We start from the raw sequence: 21,092 nt of genomic DNA, 5'->3' as shown, positions 1-21,092 counted from the left end.
AGGCTCCATCCTATGTGACACAGACAGGTACCATGTCAGCCACTGTCCTATGTGACACAGACAGGTACCATGTCAGGCTCCATCCTATGTGACACAGACAGGTACCATGTCAGGCACTGTCCTATGTGACACAGACAGGTACCGTGTCAGGCTCCATCCTATGTGACACAGACAGGTACCATGTCAGGCACTGTCCTATGTGACACAGACAGGTACCATGTCAGGCACTGTCCTATGTGACACAGACAGGTACCGTGTCAGGTACTGTCCTGGGTACTTTTCATCTAAAGAGTCTAATCATGGCTATTTATTGCCAGCATCCCTATCTTATACTGAGGAAACTGACATTTCAACACATTTGGAGAGATCTGCTTGTAAACATATCCCCTACATCCATCCAACCACTTGGTCAAGCTCTGTCACTGTTCTTTGTGTCTGGTCCACTCCTCTGTTACCATGGTCACCGTTCTCTGTGTCTCTCTCCTCTCTTACCATGGTTCCTTATTGTCATTTTGCTTCTACTATGCACACCCCGCCCCGTGTTCTACAGAGAGCCGTCTTTGGACACATTGGCCATGTGTCTTTCCTTGTTCACTCTCCAGAGGTTCTCTTGAGGAAGCCTGCAGCCCACACAATGACCTTACGAGTCCTTACAAGGCTACGGAGCTCCTCTTATGGCTAACTGTCTCCCATGCCCAAGCTCTTCACTCCACCCCAGTCACATGACTTCCTCGCTGGTCTGTACATGGTTAGACAAGACTTGGGCTAGCCTCAGGAACTTCATTTCTACTGTTCCTCTGCCTGAAATGTTCTTCTGGTCTCTCTTTCAACTTCTCCCAGTGCTCTATCACAGGAGCATAGAAGAGAATACTCCATGTTTGTTTGTTTATTTATGGCTGTTTTGAGAAATCAAAAGAGATGATGTGAGGGTGTCGAGGTTGATTCTTTTGCTATCTACTGTGATGCTAAGTGCAGGCCCCAAGACCTGGTTGTCCCAGAGATGAGAGAGTCTGCACGTTCACCTTGGCCCCAAGTTATGTCTGATTGGTGAATAAAGATGCCAATAGCCAATAGCTGGGCAGAAGAGACAGAGGTGAGCTTTCACTTTCCTGGGCTTGAGGGTCAGAGAGGGACCACGAGAGAGAAGAAGGAATGGGAAGAGGAAGGAGAAGCCATCACAGGTTAGGAGTCAAGAGAACATGGCCCTGAGGGCTGGCCAATTGGAGTTAAGAGCTGCCCAGATGAAACATAGTGAGTTGATAGGAAAGTCAATTCTAACAGCATAGAGGGAAGACAGCTGTCCAGCTTTTGTACTGTTTAAGGCTTATTGTAAATTTAAAGGTTGTGTGTTTTTTTTTTAATCTGGGAACTAAATGCTTAAAGGTGGGGTGGAAACTCCAGGTCGGGATTAAATATTTCTACAATATAAGGGTGCTTTTCTTAAACCCCGAGAAGCCACCTGTCCATAAGGTGTTATCACGCTTTGGGACTGGGATGCCTAGGATTGCCTTGCCTCTGGAAGATGCAGCATTCAAACCAGTACCATGCTCACCAAGCCAATCTCTGCAAGGCAGGGCAGTATTCAAGCCTATACCCTGCACCCCGAGCATAGGGACACACTTCAGAGCAGTTGGCTGGCTGAGGTACAGCACCCTCCTTCCTGTGCATCTCCTCACCACAGAGAAGTGGTCGTTGCACCATCGACTTTGCCACGCTGTGGGGCAGTTGTCCGTATACTGTTTAACCTCCTCAAGATTGAATTACATTTGTGTTTATTTTCATTCGTATGTGTGTTGCATGCCTGCTTGAATGTATATCTTTGCACCACATGTCTGCAGTTACCTGAAGAAGCCAGAAATCATTAGATCCCCAGGAAGTGGAGTTACAGAGGGTTATCAGCTGCTATTTGAGGCTGCGGACTGAACCCTCCACTGCTTCTCCAGAGGATCCAGCTTTGCTTCTCAGCACCCACAGGGCAGTTTACAACTATCTGCAACTCCAGTCCCAGGGTAAATGACACCCTTAGGGTCTCCATGGGTACTGCACACAGGTGACACATAAGCACACACGTAGGCAAAGCATCCATAATGTAAACAATTATAACAATTTATAATTGTTAAAAATTTATAGCAGATGTATTTTATTTTTGTTTTATGCAACAAGTCTATTTAAAATCATTGTCTACATTTTTGCTATTTATTCTGTATAATTTTTTTTAACAATTTTTTAAAGAAAGTTCCACAACACAGACTGAGGTCCTTGGAGTGTCCTTTGCTTCTTGGGTTTCCTTAACTCCTAGACAACTTATATTTATACTGATTGTATCTACAGAAGCTATCTTCCCACCTCCCGAAAAGCTACCAGTGCATTAACGTTTCTGGCTTGCCCAACTGCCCGTGGCTTAAGAAAATTCCCGCAGGAAGCCATCTCTCAGCTCAGAAAGGGTTTCTGAGACTATATCATGGGGGAGTTTCAATGGGATGTCATATTCCACCCTAGGACTCTAGATGCATGACGCTGAAAACTTAAGTCACTTCTAGGACAGTTCCAAAACTCAACTATGTGTGTGTGTGTGTATGCATATGCATGTCCAATGTGGCCAGAGCAGAGATTGGACCTCTTGGAGCTGAAGTTGCAGGCAGCTGTGAGGTCCCATATGGGTGCTGGGAACCAAACCTGGGTCCTCTATAAAAGCAGCCTGGGCTCTTCACTGCTGAGCCATCTCTCCAGCCCCCACATATTTTTCAAAGAGATAACTTCTTGCTAGGCATTCTCCAACTTAGCATCATGGTGGAAAGCAGCAAGATCACAGACACACAGGACCGGTTAGGCTGTTTGGCCTTTACTAATAAAGACTTTTTCTAATACTAGCTCTGTGCAGCTGGAACCCCACAGCCTCTGGTACTCACTCTTATCCTCATCGTAGGACCCTCCAGAACTGTTGCTGTATCTTGACTCCAGGCGAGTGTGGGCTCGGATCACATTGCTAAACCTTCAAAAACAAAACACAGCCATGAAGTGGGGTCGCCTGTGAATGTGCAGTTGCTCAAGAGCAGATTTGACAGCTCAGTGGTTGGATGTTTCCTTTTCTTCAGGGGTGGGGTGGGGACCACTTAGTTCTAATGATGGTGCATTCTTTTTTCCTTTTTCCACCTCCTCCTCTTTCTTTAGATGAGGGTCTCACTATGTAGCCCTGGCTGGCCTGGAACTCCCCCACGTAGACCAGGTTGGCCTCAAACTCACAGAGATCCACTTGCTTCTGCCTCCCAAGTGCTGGGATTACACGCCAATGCCACCTGAGTTGCTATGCTTTTCTTAAAGGACTATGACAGCCTGAAACATTTCTTTTTTCAGTCGGGAGGGCCAGAGGTCCTGTTCATAAGTGAAAGTCCAAACCTTGAGAGAATAATAATGCTTTAGGAGAACACTGTGCTCCAGCTGCAAACGCTAACATCTGTTTGGGGATGAAGTTGAGCACTGTTTTAAAAGGCTCGGCCCCCTTATTCACAGAGCACGGAACAGGCTCGGTGGTCAGCCAGACCTGGTCAGTGACAACAAGCGGAGGCAGGAAGAGGCAGAGATACACACAACAGTTTCATAAGCAACTTGGGGGCATGGATAAATTAAACTTTCCCTCAAAATACTCAGAGACCTCTCAGGAATGTGATAGTTGGCAGACGATGTAATCATATAATTGTGAGGACTTTTCGTCTGCCTCCTTTATTTTTTGACTGTTTGATTTTGATTGTTTGTTGTTCGATGATGAGGACAGAGCTGGACCACACTGATGTCAGATGCACAGCCTCATTTAATTAATTTGCCTCTCATTTTTGACATAAGTTTTATTTACTTTACAAATAGGGAAACCGAGGCTGAAGGAGGTTAAACAACTTGTCTGCTGTCAACCTTCGAGAAGCAGCAGACAGTATACAGATATTGTCCGTGCCATGACACCTCTGAGTAGCAAAACCACAATTTAAGACTGAGTGGACATCTGAGGAGACAGGCACCCCATAGGTTCTATCCTGACATGAAATATCATAATATTACCATGTGCCTGGTAATTATGTATGACTACTGTGTGTCAGTGTGACTAACCTCAAATCTCTAGTTCTACTGCTGTGACCAAGATGTCTATCCTACCTACCTTTATCCTAGTGACTAAGGAAAAGAAAATAATAGCTTATTACTTTAATACCTTATGCTTTTAAAAAGTATATCTTAAATTTTTTATGGGTATGTGTATTTTGCCTGCATGTGGACCATACATACATGCAGTGCTCCTGGGGGCCAGAAGAGGGTATTGTATCCCCTGGAACTGGAGTTACAGATGGCTGCAAGCCACAGTGCAGGGGCTAGGAATTGAACATAGGTCCTCCAGAACAGCAGTGCATGTTCTTAACCACTGAGCCAGCTCTCCAGCCCAGTTTTATGCTTTTATCATGTTATTATCACGCTTCAGTTGAGATCTGTAGGATGCCTTGCTCCTGGCTGCCTGAAGCATTTGAAATAGTTCATCTTCATCATTCTAACACAGGGCTGTGACTCAGGGGAAAAACGGCCAAGTGGTATATTTATATTACAGTTTATAGTGTTAGGAGTGGAGCCCAGGCCTTCATATGTACTAGGCAAGGATTTGACCATTGGGGCACATCCCAGGGCCAAATCGGTATACATACTTAGTTTATATAAAAGATCCACAGGAGATTCAATCCATTTCTTTTTCTTTTTTCTTTTTTTTTCTTTTTCTTTGGTTTGGTTTTTCGAGACAGGGTTTCTCTGTGTAGCCCTGGCTGTCCTGGAACTCACTCTGTAGACCAGGCTAGCCTCGAACTCTCGAACTCAGAAATCAGCCTGCCTCTGCCTCCCAAGTGCTGGGATTAAAGGCGTGTGCCACCACCGCCCAGCAATCTGTTTCTTTATATGTGGCCAAAGCAAAGAGCCAAGGCTATGCACAGACATCAGAAAATTCTGAAGCCAACACATGCGTTTCCTTATACTACTGAGCAGGCCGGGATGACAAGAGAGCAAGCTTTTGTTTCCTGTGGAACAGTCAGATGTAGATGCCTTCACAAGGATGTGGAGGGTCTTGTCTATGGTTTCTATTGCTGTGATAAAGATTGTGACCCAAAGCAACTCGAGGAGGAAAGAGTTCATTTGACTTAGATAGCCTGGGTCACAATTCTTCACTGAGGGAAACCAGGGAAGAAACTCAAGGCAGGTACCTGAAGGCAGGAACTGGCAGAGCCCATGCTGGAAGGCTGCCTACTGGCTTGCTCTCCATGGCTTGCTCAGTCTGCTTTCTCATATAACCCAGAACCACCTGCCCCAGGGTGGTACTGTCCATAGTAGGCTGGGTCCTCCCTCATCATGAGGTTCCCTCTTCCCAAATGGCTCTAGTTTATGTCAAGTTGACAAAAACGAGCCAGCACATGGAGGGACAGTAAGGTTTTAGGAAAAGAAACTGAGGCGTGCCAGGGAAGAGCAACTGTGTCGAGGTACTACGTCACAAAGCTGTGTCAGGGATTTGTATTCACTGAGCTGTCACAATGTGCCACACAACAGGGCCTGGCTTTATTGATTTCTTAGGTATCTGAAAAAGTTCATTTTTCTCCTCAGCCTGTGCTCATTAATAGTCCTCAGTAACTTCAACCATTCTCCACTGTCCTATCTTTTGGGTCACTGCTTTGCAGCTCTGTGGAGCAGGACACACACACAGAGACACACACACAGACACACACAGACACACATAGACATACACACACACAAAGACAGACATGCAAAGACACACACACAGGCAAATACACACACACACACACACACACACACACACACACACACATACACGTTTCATACAGGTCATGCCACAGAGCAGTCTAAGCCACACTGGAATATCAGATGGTAGATAAATGCTAACCACAATCTTTCCCAGAGCCTCCTTAATCATGTTTGTACTGAAAATGCAATGCTCTAAATAGCACGTGCTGAGCCTAACCATCATCTGGCAAGAGATAATAAAAGCAGGCTGATGAAAGGATCCCACATCTGGAGGTTTCCATATTTGGGGAAGGGGGTGGGGAGCACAGCACCTGTGGCCACTGATGATGCATAAGTGAGTGGGGTTTGACTTGCTCAGGAGGACACGGGGATGATATCACGTGCTGGACAGTATTCTTTGGACCTCATTGATGAGACGGGTCTAAAGGGGTCTTATATAATGGTTATGAAGCCAAAGTCAAGCAGAAACAAGTCCCTCTGAGACGGGCAAATGTTGGAACTGTAATACAGCTCATGACAACTGTAATGAAGGTCGTGGTAATCCCCTGCCTCAGCTTCTGGAAGACTGCAATTACCAGATATTCCAAGGACAATGTCTCTATAAGTACTACTTTGTCTTCTCTTTTTCTTAAAAAAAAAAAAAATTATTTTTTTACTTATTTTATGTGAGTACAGTGTAGCCATCTTCAGACACACCAGAAGAGGGCATCGGATATCATTACAGATGGTTGTGAGCCACCATGTGGTTGCTGGGAATTGAACTCAGGACCTTTGGCAGAGTGGTCAGTGTTCTTAACCACTGAAACACCTATCCAGCCCGTGCTACTTCATCTTTGTCTTACACAGATAACTAGCTTCTCAGTGCTAAGGGCCATAACAAAAATCTCCACGCGGGATACCCACAACTCTAGTGGTACAAAAAAGACTCTGTAACAAGATGTTAAAATATAGAAACAGAAGAGATATCTCTTTCTATCCCAAAGAAAAGGAGGATGGAAACTCAAGTCTACAAAATAAGTGATTGAGAATTTACAGAGTAAGGTCAGAGGATGGCTCAGTGGTTACCAGCATCGGGCGCTCCTCCAGAGGACCTTGGTTTGACCCTTAGCACTCACAAGGCAGCTCACAAACCATCTATAACTCCAGTTCCAGGCTATCTGAAGCTCTTTTCTGGCCTCTGCAGGTATCAGGCACACATGTGGTGCACAGACCTATGTGCAGGCCAAACAGCATACACATAGAATGAAAGGAAGTGAAACTAAACAATATAAAAAAACCCATGAGTCTGTTTATCTCCCTGTTTTTTCACAATCATTTGTTACACAGAGTCCTGGATTTTGTTCCTTTATTCACAGGCAATGAGAAGACAGGGGTGCAGGTGAGAGAGAAGAAGCCTTGTAGAGCTCAGGGTTCTTGGTGCCACAGGAAAAGGGTGTTCTTGGTTAATTAAGATGTACTAAAGCAACCAGGCAGTGGTTGCACACGCCTTTAATTCCAGCCCTTGGGAGGCAGAGGCCAGCCTGGTCTACAGAGTGAGTTCCAGGACAGCTAGGGCTACAGAGAAACTCTGGTCTCAAAAAACCAAAAGGAAAAAGGAGAAAAGGATACAATGAAGAACAAGTTCAGTGAGACTGAGGATTGCTATAGGTTGAACTGGCTGTCTCCATGGACTCACGTAGGTGCTTGACTCTCCTGCCCTGCATCAATGGCATTAAGAGGCTGGAAACTTCATCTCGCTGTGGCGTTTATAAGGAAGATGCTTAGGAAAAGAAATGGACTCAATGGGAAATTACTGGGTATTTTGAATATAAAGAGATTACATGTAAAATGTTCGTTCATCTACGTAACTTTAATGTATACCTTTTTCTCTCTACTCTGAGACAATCCAGCCTCTAAATATAATACATTTATGTGTATGAAATGAAGGAAGGACCTAGGATGATAACTAGATTATGTAAGACAATTAGGATGGAGGCTCTGTAATTCTGATGCAGCCAGTGGAGTCTGTGCCAAAGCCCAAACTGTGCTGCTTAGAATACCAGCCCCTACAACTGTGAGCTCAGTAAATGACTTTCTTTATGAGTTATCCTGTCTCAGGTATTTGCTATAGTAACAAAAGCTAACACAATGTTGCTGCAGAGAACTTCCTCAAGACATTTAAGAAACCATGCACTAATTTGAAAGTATACCATGCCAAATCTCCTCTAATTACAAGTGGTTTGTGCCTAGTAGCAAAAAATGTGTTTTTTACTCTGCAAAGATTGATTTATTTTTATTGTATATGAGTGTTTGCCTGCATGTATCTGTACCACGTGTACAGTGTTGGCATTCCTTCTATACCCAATACTTACCTAGCAACAGCCATGTAGGCCTGGATTACTATAAAAGGAACTGTTTGCCTCTCCCTGATTCTCTGCCCCTCTTCTCTCTTGCCCCTTTCCCCTTCTCTCCCCTCCCTCGATGTGTTTCTCTCTCTCTCTCTCTCTCTCTCTCTCTCTCTCTCTCTCTCTCTCTGTCTCTCTCTCTCTCTCTCTCTTCCTCTACTCTCTTCTCATGCCCTCAGATAAACTCTCTACTATGCCCATTATCTGGCTGGTACCTCTGGGGGAGGGATGCCTCAGCAAAGGCCCGCTGAGGTACCCGCTCCCATCACACCATACCAAGCTCTATAAAACAGAACCTGGTCTTTATAAAACACATCACACAGTACCCTGATGGCCAGAAGAGGGCATTAGATCTCCTGGCACTGGAATTACAGATGGTTGTGAGCTGTCATGTGGGTGCTGGGTCTTCTGAAGACCCATAAGCCATCTCTTCAGCCTCCAACAAGTGCTTTCATGAAGCCCAGGTCTAAGTAGGATTCAGGCATCAGAAGAATGTCTTACTCTCTGATTTTCTGAAGGATGTCAGTCTGTGTTCCTAAGCATAAAGATGGGCTTCAGTTCCAGTGCATTTAGGAAACCTGACTAACTTGAACAGATGCCTTTGCATAGACTCCAGCTGAACGTTAGAGCAGATGTCAAGTCAAATGCACACACCAACCTGTCATCGGATTCTTTCAGTATCTTGCTCTCCTCGGGGTCTGGGAAACTGTCCTGGCCGGCGACGACAGTGTTACTGCTGGAGGTGGTTCCTGCAGAGGGATTGGGAGAGATCAGAGACAGAGTATGCAGAGGGGGCGGGCTCGGATCGGAAGCAATTCAGGAAAGGATTTCCTGTAAAATCCCATGCTTGACAGTTTTTATATCTTCCGTACAATCGCAGACATTCCAAACAACTGTCTCCAAGTCCACAGCATGGGATTCTAGACATCTGTGTTGGCCAAACCAAATTCCTCCTTCCTCATAAAAAATGAAGCGATACCATTCTTAGATGTTTCTAGCCTCAGGTCATGACCTTACATGGGGTCGGTCTGCTACAGCTGTGAATAGATTCTCTTTTACTGCTGTCACTGAGACAGGGTCTTGCTATGTAGCCTGGACTGGCCTTTAGTTTATGCCCCTCCTCCCTCTGCTTCCCCAACACTGCCAGTAAAGGCAGACACCACCATAACTTGTGCTTTTAGTATTTATGGGTCCAGGGATTATCCAACTAATGATATGAAAGGAATTCCAAAGGAATTCTGATTCCTAGGCTAGTGTCTCACTGAAAAAGCAAAGCAAAGCAAAACAAAACAAAACCCCACTTCACTAAGAAGTAGTGTAAAGACAGAGCATAAGAGAGTAGGAAAGACAGGGTTGAAGACAGATTCAATAATAAATTGAAGGGAAGCTTCAGGAAATTTGAGGGAAGTAGTTATGTATTCCATGAAATGAACAGATACAAACTGGTTGAAAATAATAAAACCTGGTGAGCATCTGCTATCCAGAAGTCATGGGGTCAGGATGTTTCAGATTTTAGCTGTTTTGGATTTTGGAATACTTGTGTATGTATGCTAGGCTCAAGTTTAAACATGAAATTCATTTCTGCTTTATGTATCCCTAATACACAATGCCTAAAGGTAGTGTTATACATTTATAACTATGAGCAAAGCCAGGGCAGGAGAAACGGCTCAGCAGTTAAGACCACGTTCTGCTCTTGGAGACGACCTGGGTTTAGATCTCAATATCCACTGAGCAGGTCATGACCACCTGTAACTCCTGTTCTGGGATCTGGTGCCCTCTTCTGGCCTTTGAGGGTACTGTATGTGTATGGTGCACATACACACATGTAGGCAATGTGCACAAAATAAAAATAAATAAATCTCTTAAGAATAATGAGCAAAAGCCGGGCGGTGGTGGCGCACGCCTTTAATCCCAGCACTTGGGAGGCAGAGGCAGGCGGATTTCTGAGTTCGAGGCCAGCCTGGTCTACCAAGTGAGTTCCAGGACAGCCAGAACTACACAGAGAAACCCTGTCTTGAAAAAAACCAAAAAAAAAAAAAAAAAGAATAATGAGCAAAGTTTGTATACATTCAGCTCTCATATTGGGGTTATTATAAAAAATTTCAGATTTTTGAGCATTTTAGATTTCATGGAATATTCTAGTCAATCCTGGGAGAATGTTATGAAGGAGATTCTATTAAGGTATTCAGCAGGTTCAAGACTGCAGTGTCTAAAGTAAAACAATTCTCTGTGTCAGGGAAGTCACTGGGCCACTAATTCATGATTATCCTTACAAAGTCATTAGTTAAATCCCAATTACAATGCGCCGAGGGTCTCAGACACCTATTCTTAAGCAATCTCTAAAGTGAACCATTTCAAAATGAGAGCCACTCAAACATGTTCAGTGTGTGGCATGGAGGGAGTGTTCCCAGGTGGCCTGTCTCTACCTGAAGCAGCTGCTGAGGCCTTGCTGCTGGCTGTGAATCGATAGAAAGGTGGGTTGTCACAGTGCTGGACGATGGGGTTCACAGGCTCTGTCTGCTGTAGCTCAAAGAGAAGCTCTTCCATAGTCTGGATGGTGTTATTCCGGCACAAGTAAATTGCCACCCTTTTAATCTTGGAGAAAGAAAATAAAGGAGGGATATATTCTCTATTAGAGCATTGGGCTGAAACCCCCTCATTGTGGGGCACACTGTCATCTGGTACAGCTGACAACTGACCTTTGCTCTCCTTGGGTGAGCTAAGTGTTGGGATTAAAGTCACGCTACAGAGGTACCTTCTTAAGTGGTTTAATTAGGAAAAAAAATACTTTCAGGGTGAACTGAGTCAATTTAAGCCAAAAAATTGCAAGATTTTACTGGTGTTCAGTGGTACAAGGTACTTATACGACAAAAAATGATTTATTGTATCTGCTTTGGGGAAAAATAACTGCTACTTTTACTAAAAGGGGAATACAGTTTCCCCTGTGGTGGTTTGAATGAAAATGGCCCCCATTGGCTCATAGGTTTGAAATCTTGGTCGCCAGTTGGTAGAACTGTTTGAGAAGGATCAGGAGGTGTGGCATTATTGGGGCAAGTGTGTCACTACAGATAGGCTTTGTGGTTTTAAAAGCCTAGGCCCATATCTCTCCCTTTCTTCTTGCTGCTGCCCATGGACAGGATGTAAAGCTCTCAGCTACTGCTCTAGCACCAAACCTGTCTGCTTCCTGTCACGATGACCACAGACTGACTCCTTAAAACTGAGCAAGACCCAAATTTAATGCTTTTTTTTTTTTAAAGTAAGAGTTGTCTTGGTCACGGTGTCTCTTCACAGCATAGAATAGTGACCAACACACCTTCTCTCCTCTTTGTCATTAGAAACAAATACGTTTTAGCTGTCTGTAAAGTCTAGGTTTTAAAAAATGACAATATCAGTCTGTTACAAAAGTGCAGGCCCTGATGTTTAACCTGCAGTGTGGCTGAAACAGCTCAGAACAACAGGGAGCCATAAACTCATAAACCACACAGAGAAGCCAAGTGAGTCTATTAGGAATGGCTCTGTTGATCCACCATCCTCAAGTAAAAAAAGAATATACCATATGGATATCTCTGCTTTGCTTTCTCTCCTATCACATAATTCTGAAAAAAAAAAAAAATCTAATTGGGGGTTGAGAGATGGCTCAGTGTTTAAGAACACTGGCAGCTCTTGCAAAAGATCAGAGTTTAGTTCCAGGGTGCTCTACATGTCAGCTCAGTATTTTAACACCAATTCCAGGGGAATCTGTTGCCCACTTCTGGCCTCTATGGGTACTGCATGCACATGCTGCATATACACACATGCAGGCAGTCACCTACATAAGATAAAAATAAATACATCCCTTTTTTTCTTTTAAAGAAAAGAAAATTCCAGGTCTGTTGTATTTTTGTTTTTTTTTTCAATAATATCATATGCAAATCAGAAGCATTTTTTTTTTTTGTTAGTACTGACTTTTACATTTGATCTTTACTGATGTTTATAAAGGAAGCTTTGGTAACTGTCAGGAAAATAACCCTCAATTCACAGGTGTCTGTGTCCTGTAGCTTAGTCCAAGGGGCTGACAGGTGCCCCTGACACGGAGCCTGTGCTGGGCGGCGGCAGAAGGAACTTTCATGCATCACCTGGATGAGCCCCCAAGGGATTTTCAGGATTTGAAAACCAGACCTATGTTGTACCAGGAGTGGAGAGTATGACGAGGGGGAGCCCCAGTGGGAAGAAGCATTCCCAGAAGCCTGCGTGGCACTTACGTAGGGCAGGAGGATGGTGTCGCTGCTGACCCCGCACAGGCTGATGAGGAACTGCAGCGTGACCCTCAGGTTGTTACTCCACTTCTCGTTGTTGGCTAGTGCATTCCAAGCGTTCTCCATTTCCGCTCCTGGGACTTCATCTCCATACTAACTCAGACAAGATGAAAAGCAGCCTATGTGAGTGTGCACATAAGTTGTTGTGAAGGTTATAGTTGTTCAAGTCATTAGGAGGGTGGAAATGACTATTTGATAAAAAAAATCACTTTGGGGTAGATGGAAATTTATAATACATAGATTATTTACATAAGTACCTATACAAGTATTTTTTAAAAATGTAGGCCATGATTTTCCCCAAAATATATGATATCTATGTGAAATGTATATTTTTATGTATGTATGTATGTATGTATGTATGTATGTGTTTATCTATGTATCTATGTATATATTTATATGAATATATGTATGTAAATATGTATATATTTATGTATCTATGTACCTATGTATGTATGTACCCATGTACTCATGTACATGTATATATGTACGTATTTATGAATGTATGTAGGTATCTATTTATCTAACATTTGCATCATAATCTCCTCATTCTTTAATTGCAGTGTGGGCCATTTGAACCCTGGGTTTCCTGCATTTAATGCAGGAATTCTACCCTGAGATACATCCCCAGTTCTCACCAAAACCATTTTTTAAATGCACCAAACAATTAATTTTATTTTATTATTTTTTGTAGCAAATGAGGAGGGCCAGGTTTACCAGCCCTCCCCTTTGAACCCAAGCTTACCGATTTATACAACTATCATGTAACTCACAAAATTATTACATCAGACCCAAAACTAGAAAACAGGAATAGAATTCAGATCCTCTGCAAGAACGACTAAACCAGGAATACATGACCATGAATACGGTAGTATCTTTCTTTACCAAATACTGAGGGGAAAAAAAAGGAAGTTTACCCTGGCAACATCAAGAACATCTTTTCCTTTTGTTGGGTTTTTTTTTGAAACAGGGTCTCATGTAGCCCAGGCTGGATACAAGCTCACTATGTAGCTGAGGATGGTCTTGAACTCTCGACTTTGTATATAGCATTGTACATATTTTAAAGTACAGAATTCAGTGGCACTAAGTGTCCTGATCTATACCCATCACTACCACTCAACATGCCCTGTGTCATTTTTATGATAAACATTATTTTCTTGGGTTTGTGCCAAAGGTTTATGAACCCAGGGCTTTCCTGCCGATGGATCCATGCTATATGAGGTACCTTGGCTGTCATGTACATGAGGTTATTCAGGACCAGTGAGGTAGCTTCCGGAGAGCCCCAGCCATTCCCTTTTAGCCCGTGAGAGGCAGTTACTTCTCCTTCCCGGTCCTTGACCTCATCCTCAGGGCTGTTGGGACTTGACCCTGGGAGGAGGAGTCTGCTGTCCACCAGTTCAATGTTGTGTAGCCATGGCAACAGGTAGGTGAGCATGATCTGCCGCCCATTTGGGTGTGTCGTGGGAAATCTCTGGCTCACCTCTGAAGAGACAGGACAAAGAACAGTTACACATTATTCTCCAAAACAAACTACCCAGGAACACAAGTTTACTGATCCAACAGTGGATTGCATTTAGTAACAGGATTGTCATATATAGTAGCTATCCAGGACAAAAGCAAAAAGCAAGGCTCATCCTTGATCCTCTGTGCAGGAAGGGGGCAGGGCGGGCTGCTAAACACGGACTGAACTGAAAGCCTCATGAGTTCAAACACACTGTTAGTGGATAAGGAGTAACAGAATGTACAAAATGAAGGGCTGGGCATCTGCAGGACATGCGTTGAATCCCAGCTTCACCACATCTGGCTGCATGCACAGCTGTGTTGCTCAGCCACTTAAATAACCTCTCTGCGCTTCCATCAACTGATCAGGAAAATGAGAGCAATCCCCTATGCTGGGATCTCACTCTGCACAATGGCAAAGGACGGAGACACCAGCACACAGGGCCGATCAGTGTCATCACAGAGCCTGCTTCCTAACAGGATCCCGAGCAGCAATGGGCAGGGTCACCTTCCAACCTTGTGACTTACAAAGTGTCTCCCATATGAACTGGTTGTTATAACTTGAGATGTGGAGCCCCACAGCAATAAACACTTGTGGTGTCTCTTTGGCCATGGTTAAGCATGTGAGTGGGCTACCGAGTGCTACATTTGACTCTATGAGCTGATTCTGAAGCTTAAAGCTCTATCACCCCCTTCTGGCATTCACAAATACTGCATGCACAAGGTGCACATACACCCATGCAGGCAAACACTCATCCACGTAAATAAAAATAAACAAATCTTTTTTAAAAAAAAGAGGTGAAAAATCCCAGGTCTGCTGTGCTTTTGTTTTGTTTCAATAATGTGGTCTGCAAACCAGAAACATTTTTTGTAGTACTGATATGATTTTTTACATCTGGCCTCTTTTATCCTGGTGCTGGATTTAAAAACCACACAGGAGCCAAGAGTGTGAATTGCAAACAGCAAGAGGAACCCCAGCAGAATGAGCTCAGCCCCATCATGGGTTAATTTCTCAACAGTGTTTCTACACTGTTGCATTGGCAGCGATGTGGCAGTGTATGCTCTGAAAAATGCTTTACACTCAGAAGCTAAGCTTTACAGTCAGAGCTCAGCTGTACAGTCAGAGTTCAGCTGTACAGCCAGAGTTCAGCTGTACAGTCAGAGTTCAGCTGTACAGTCAGAGCTCAGCTGTACAGTCAGAGTTCAGCTGTACAGTCAGAGCTCAGCTGTTCAGTCAGAAGCTAAGCTGTACAGTCAGAGCTCAGCTGTACAGTCAGAGCTCAGCTGTACACTCAGAGCTCAGCTGTACACTCAGAGCTCAGCTGTACACTCAGAAGCTAAGCTGTACAGTCAGAGTTCAGCTGTACAGTCGGAGCTCAGCTGTTCAGTTGGAGCTCAGCTGTACAGTCAGAGCTCAGCTGTTCAGTCAGAGCTCAGCTGTACAGTCAGAGCTCAGCTGTATAGTCGGAGCTCAGCTGTACAGTCAGAGTTCAGCTGTACAGTCAGAGCTCAGCTGTACAGTCAGAGCTCAGCTGTTCAGTCAGAGCTCAGCTGTTCAGTCAGGGTTCAGCTGTACAGTCAGAGCTCATCTGTTCAGTCAGAGCTCAGCTGTACAGTCAGAGCTCAGCTGTTCAGTCAGAGCTCAGCTATACAGTCAGAGCTCAGCTGTACAGTCAGAGCTCAGCTGTACAGTCAGAGCTCAGCTGTACAGTCAGAGCTCAGCTGTACAGTCAGAGCTCAGCTTTGCAGACAGAGCTCAGCTTTGCAGACAGAAGCTCAGCTTTCTGGATATTCAGTGAGGGTCAGTAACACCTTGCTTTTAGCTCTGTAAAAGAATCGGTTTTATCCAAAGAGAAATTAGTAAGCATGGTCCTGTGCCTGCACAACTAGCCAACATAGGTCACGATCTTGCTTATGGTGTTTCTGGCTGCTAAGTAACAGACATTACTCAGAATAACCCCTTGGATGCCTCTAGTAGAAATTTTAATTGCCTTAGCCTTTTTCTTAAAGTTAAAGTTATGATCAGATGGTGCTATGCTGTTGGGCTTTTACATAGGTGGAAATAAAAAAATTGCTTATTTTTTTCTTCTTTTAAACAGTAACATTTCTTTTTATTACATTTATTTATTTTAAGAATATTTAGCTTGTATGTATATGTATGTATATGTATGTATATGTATGTATGTATGTATGTATGTATGTATATGTACCACATACATGCTTGGTGTCCACAGAGATTAACACGGAAGTTAGAAGAGGGCATTAGCTTTGAACCCAGATCCTCTGTAAGAGCAGTCAGTGCTTTCAATCACCGAGCCATCCTTCTGTGTGTGTAGGCATCCATGCCATGGCATACATGAGCTTGTTAGAGGGTACCTTGTAGAAGTTGATTCTGTCCCTCTACCACACGGGGCTCAGAGATCAAACTTTAGTCGTCAGACTCTTGGCATGCACCCTCACCCATGAGCCATCTGGGAGGTCCCTAGAGTATTTGACTTAGAGTTGACACAGTGATATGACACATATGCTCTGGGTATGATGACAGATACTTGCATCTTACTACACCAGAGCATCCATTAACCCACTGCGAGAGCATTCATTAGAGCAAGCTGCTGTGCTGGACAGGAGGAGAACAGCCAGCACTTCTCAGGAGTGTGGTCAGCCGTAATACACTGTATACGAGTGACATTAAGGAACCCAGGGTGGGGTGTATAGTCAATATTATATGCATGTATACATTAATATATACGTAATAAGAGGTCATAACATTTATGGGGGTTGAGGGGGACACAGGAGGACTTGTAGGGGGAGGATGGAGATGACATAATATATTACTAATGTTATGAAATTCTCAAAATAATTTTTTGAAATAAAAAGAAAAAGAGTTCCCGAGCCTGGAGAAGATCCTCGGTGACAAATTATACTGACAAATACCTCAGGGGCAAGGGAGAGAGTGACAGGTAATGGAAGGCACCAAGCCGAGGATCTTGTCAGAGAATGACTTTCAGTTACAATACAATGTTACTATGGAAGAGCTGTTTATCCGCCATAGACCGTGCTTTAGAAAGAAAGAGAAAAAAAAATCCAATTCCAGAGAAAGGAACATTAAAAATACCTGTTTTTAAACAATGCCGAGTTCTAACATGTAACAAGCTCATTTATTACATTCATTGCAATTTGTGTGCCAGACACGAGGACCGTGAAAACGGGGTGTCGGCTAGAGTTGTCAGAGAAAGGCCGCTAAACACCTTGGTTTGTGGAGATGTTTTTGAAGAGAAAGGAAGATGCCATGGATATTGAAGATGCATAGAGAAATTAAATAAAATGTGGGTGCCTAGGGCATGTTCCCCGGCTTCTTTGAGCAGGACCCAAATGTCTCATCTGGCTGTTTATAACGTAATTAGGTCACCTGAAGTTACAGGCAATAAACAGGGTCTGGACCAGCACAGGCAGCTTAGGAATTCACCAGGTCCTGTTAATGTTTTCAAGTTCTTTTCAAAGCGTTTTGATAAATCAAGAGCGGGGGTTGCTTAGAAGAATGTCGAAATGGTTGGATTTCCTTCTCGGGGCTTTGCTGCCTGTCGGATTTATCTCCCCTTCTCGGGGCTTTGCTGCCTGTCGGATTTATCTCCCCTCTTCCGGGCAGTCTGCTGCTCCCCTCCCCCACCTCCTTTATCAGTTCCCTAGCTCAGCTAATAAACTGGCTCCAATCTTACTCTTCCATAAAAGCTTCTCTTGGGCTAGCACCCACCCTTGCCCCAGCTCTGCCTCCTCTCCTTGCAGGCTATTGCAGTCTGGCCTCTGCCCACCCCTCCCCTTAGAACCCTGGCATTCTGGGATTGCTAGTCTTGGAGGATGGGCATCACCCCTTCCTTCCCAGTCATTTTATTTATCTAGGTTTCCATGAAGAAAACTGCCTCCTGGATGACTCCTTCATGACCCCCAACATTCTTCCGATTCTCTTCCATCCCTTCCCCTTTATTCAAAAGGTGCCTGCGGAGGGCTTCCCCTTCCCCTCCATGCTTTGCCCCTCCTGACCTCCCATGCCCCGCCCCTTGCATTCTGTTCTGTCAGTCTCCACTGCTGGCCTGAACTCCGGGCTTCAGTCTACTCTACAGAGGCCTACCCCAGCATCCCAGGCTAGCTCTCCGGGTCCACCTTGCCCTATCCCCCTGCTCTACAGGCACTGGGCTGGCTGGGTGGTCATCACCATCAGTCTTGCAGACACCTCACGTGTCTGGGAACCTCCCTAGCAGCTCTGGCTTTGGCCACTTTCCGCTCTAACTGAGCTACTGTCAGGCCCCGTATGACGTCATTTCCTCCTTGAGTAATAGCCGCCGTTCCCGACCAGTACTGCATGTGCTCAAATGTGTCTTCTGCTCTTTCACAAACGCATGGTGGTCTGTCATTTCCTAAGCCTCTTTTAAACTCGGCTCCCTCCCTCCCTCCGTCCCTCCCTCCCTCCCTTCCTCCCTCCCTTCCTTCTTCCTTTTTCCTTTTCTTTTTTAATTTAATGGTACCCTGTGACAGAAACGTGACCATTCTGACGCTCATTTTCCAGTTCTCAAGCTCAAGAGGACCCCTTGGCCCTGAAAAGTGACAGCTTTACTTCAGTCAGCCCACACAGCCTCCACTCCGTGGCTCTGATGTTTTTTCTTTTCTCTTTTATTATTTAAAACAACTTTTTAATTAAAACATTTTGAGCATATTCTTCTCCCCTAAGTCCTCCAGATCCTCCCGATTCATGGAACTTTACGTTCTTTCTCAAAAAACTGAAAACCCAATAATGACAACAAAACCTCAATGTAACAACAAGGCCCCCAATCTAAGACCCCTCCCCTGCCCCAAAACAAAACAAAAACAAAACTCTAACCTGTAACTAAAGAAATGCACACAAAACCCCTCTACGGAGTCTATTCTATGCTGAACATGAGGCTGTCCTGGAGTTGTTGATATACCTGGTGTCACTCCACAGGAGAAAACTGACTTTCCCTTTCCCAGCAGGATAGGTGATAGTTCAGTTGTTACCCTTTAACCTAGTGGCTAGATTTTCATTCATTCATTCATTCATTCATTCATTCATTCATTCATTCATTCTTCATTCATTCATTTAAAAATACAACCAAATAAAATATAATAATATAAATCAAAATCTATCACATTGAATTTGGACAAGATAAACCAACAGAAGGAATCTGTACACCCAGGGCCATCTCTGACATCAGTCACATTGTCCTCTGTATAACTTCCCAGTGCATTTTAATATTATATATCACACACACACACACACACACACTCACAAACGTATACACACAGCACCCATGGAACTCTGTTTACCCATCAAGAATCTTTTGCATTTGTCAGGTACATATTTATACTTATATTGCTTTAACTAATCACATTTTTTCTTTTTAACATTTAAAAATATTCTTGAGGGGCTGAAGGGATGGCTCAGTGGTTAAGAGCACTGGCGTTCTTCTGGAGGACCTGGGGTTAAGTCCCAGGACCCACATAGTGGCTCACAAGTGTTTGTAACTCTAGTTCCAGGGCGTCTGGCACCCCCTTCTGGCCTCTGTCAATGTTACATTTACAGGGTGCAACAGCTATACAAGCAGGCAAAACACCCACACACATAAAATAAAAAACTTAAAAATATTTTTGAATTTGCTTTCATGTGTAACTAGATTTAGCCTTTAGCAATTCTGATGGACAGATCTATCACCAGTGTGTGACACGATTCACTGAGACTGCAATAGACTTAGGAAAGCTTCTCAGGGCAGGGGTTGATGAAGGTGTCGATGCTGACACTGGGTGGTACCTGAGAAGAGGGGAAGGGTGAGCTCGGGGTACATCCGGGCCAGTTCACAGGACAGAAGGGCTAGCGACACACTGTAGAGAGGTGGCAACGGTCCATGTGTTCCGTACAGAATACTGCCAGGTCGTTGCTCCGCAACTTTCTTGGAGTGCACGAAAAGTTTTGCTTCGAGGATCTATGAAGAGTTAAGAAACAGGCTTTACAGAGTGTTATCCAGGCAGCTCAGGAATGTTTGTGATTAACTGAAATTGATAATTACATGGTAAACGCGTTTATCTTCACACGAAATCAGTTAACTCCGGGGAACATTGTGTGTGTGTTTCCTCGCTCTTCACATGACACACAGAAACAGATACACGCATCCTGAGCCCAAGGATGGACATTTCCACATGTGAATGATACATACCTGCATGAGCTGCATGGAGACCTCGTAAATCTCTCTGTTGGTGTCAGAGGCCTTGAAGAGGACAAGGTTTAGCAGCGTCACTATGTCGAAGGGATAGTTCCTGGGAAAAAGGAGAAAAATACGCAGCATGGTTATAAGCCATCCTGGCTAGTAAGCTGGATATGTCTGGGGTGGCACACTGGACCTCAGCAATGACACTGCTCTGTATTTATTTACGGATCTATTTTGGTTTTTTGAGACAGGGTTTCTCTGTGCAGCCCTGGCTGACCTGGAACTCGCTCTGTAGACCAGGCTGGCATCAGACTCAAGAGATCTGCCTGCCTCTGCCTCCTGAGTGCTAGGACTATAGGTGTGTGCCACCATCGCCCAGCTTGCCCTGTCTGTTTTGGGACTCATTTATTTATGTATTTTATGTGTACCTGAGTATATGTATGTGCATCGCATTCACACAGGTGCCTGGGAGCCCAGGAATATTGGACCGCCTGGAGCTGGAGTTACAGGAGGTTGTGAACTCCATGGCGTGGGTGCTACACACTGAACCCAGCTTGTCTACAACACATGTTTTTAACTACTGAGGCGTTGCTCCAGTCCCTCCATGAAGCTTTTACAATATAAAACCTCTTCTGTATTCTATTCTCTCCATCTTCCTAATCCATACGCTCTCCCTTAGGAGTAGTTTATACAACTTGGGGAATTTAATCTAGTTATGCCAGTATTACACTTACTAAGTTATAGTGCCAGACAGGTTCATGAACTTGCTTGTTATATAATAAGGAAGGTGGCTTTACGGGCATAGTTGTTGGGCTGGGGCGTGACTCAGGGGAGAGTCCTTTTAGCATGCATGAGCCGCTGGGCTCAGATCAGTATGTTTTCAAATGAGTGTAATCAGACTCTGAAGCACCACACCCCTTTCCCAC

The 21,092-nt window shown here is 44.3% G+C and overlaps 1 protein-coding gene across 1 annotated transcript in view; it reads right to left on the bottom strand.

Moving 5' to 3' along the window:
* Positions 1-21,092, bottom strand: part of Fry (FRY microtubule binding protein) — a 388,166-nt gene that overhangs the window by 76,328 nt on the left and 290,746 nt on the right. Inside the window, exons 31-37 of the mRNA XM_028779754.1 lie at positions 20,176-20,275; positions 19,773-19,944; positions 13,680-13,936; positions 12,404-12,550; positions 10,589-10,757; positions 8,821-8,911; positions 2,910-2,992 (exon numbers count right to left, since the gene is read on the bottom strand). Coding sequence (XP_028635587.1) covers positions 2,910-2,992; positions 8,821-8,911; positions 10,589-10,757; positions 12,404-12,550; positions 13,680-13,936; positions 19,773-19,944; positions 20,176-20,275 — 1,019 coding nt within the window. The remainder of the gene's footprint in view (positions 1-2,909; positions 2,993-8,820; positions 8,912-10,588; positions 10,758-12,403; positions 12,551-13,679; positions 13,937-19,772; positions 19,945-20,175; positions 20,276-21,092) is intronic.

This window comes from Grammomys surdaster, unplaced genomic scaffold (genome assembly GCF_004785775.1).
Source record: "Grammomys surdaster isolate TR1022 unplaced genomic scaffold, NIH_TR_1.0 362, whole genome shotgun sequence".
NCBI classification, from domain to species: Eukaryota; Metazoa; Chordata; class Mammalia; order Rodentia; family Muridae; genus Grammomys; species Grammomys surdaster.
This window is presented reverse-complemented; position numbering and strand designations above follow the sequence as displayed.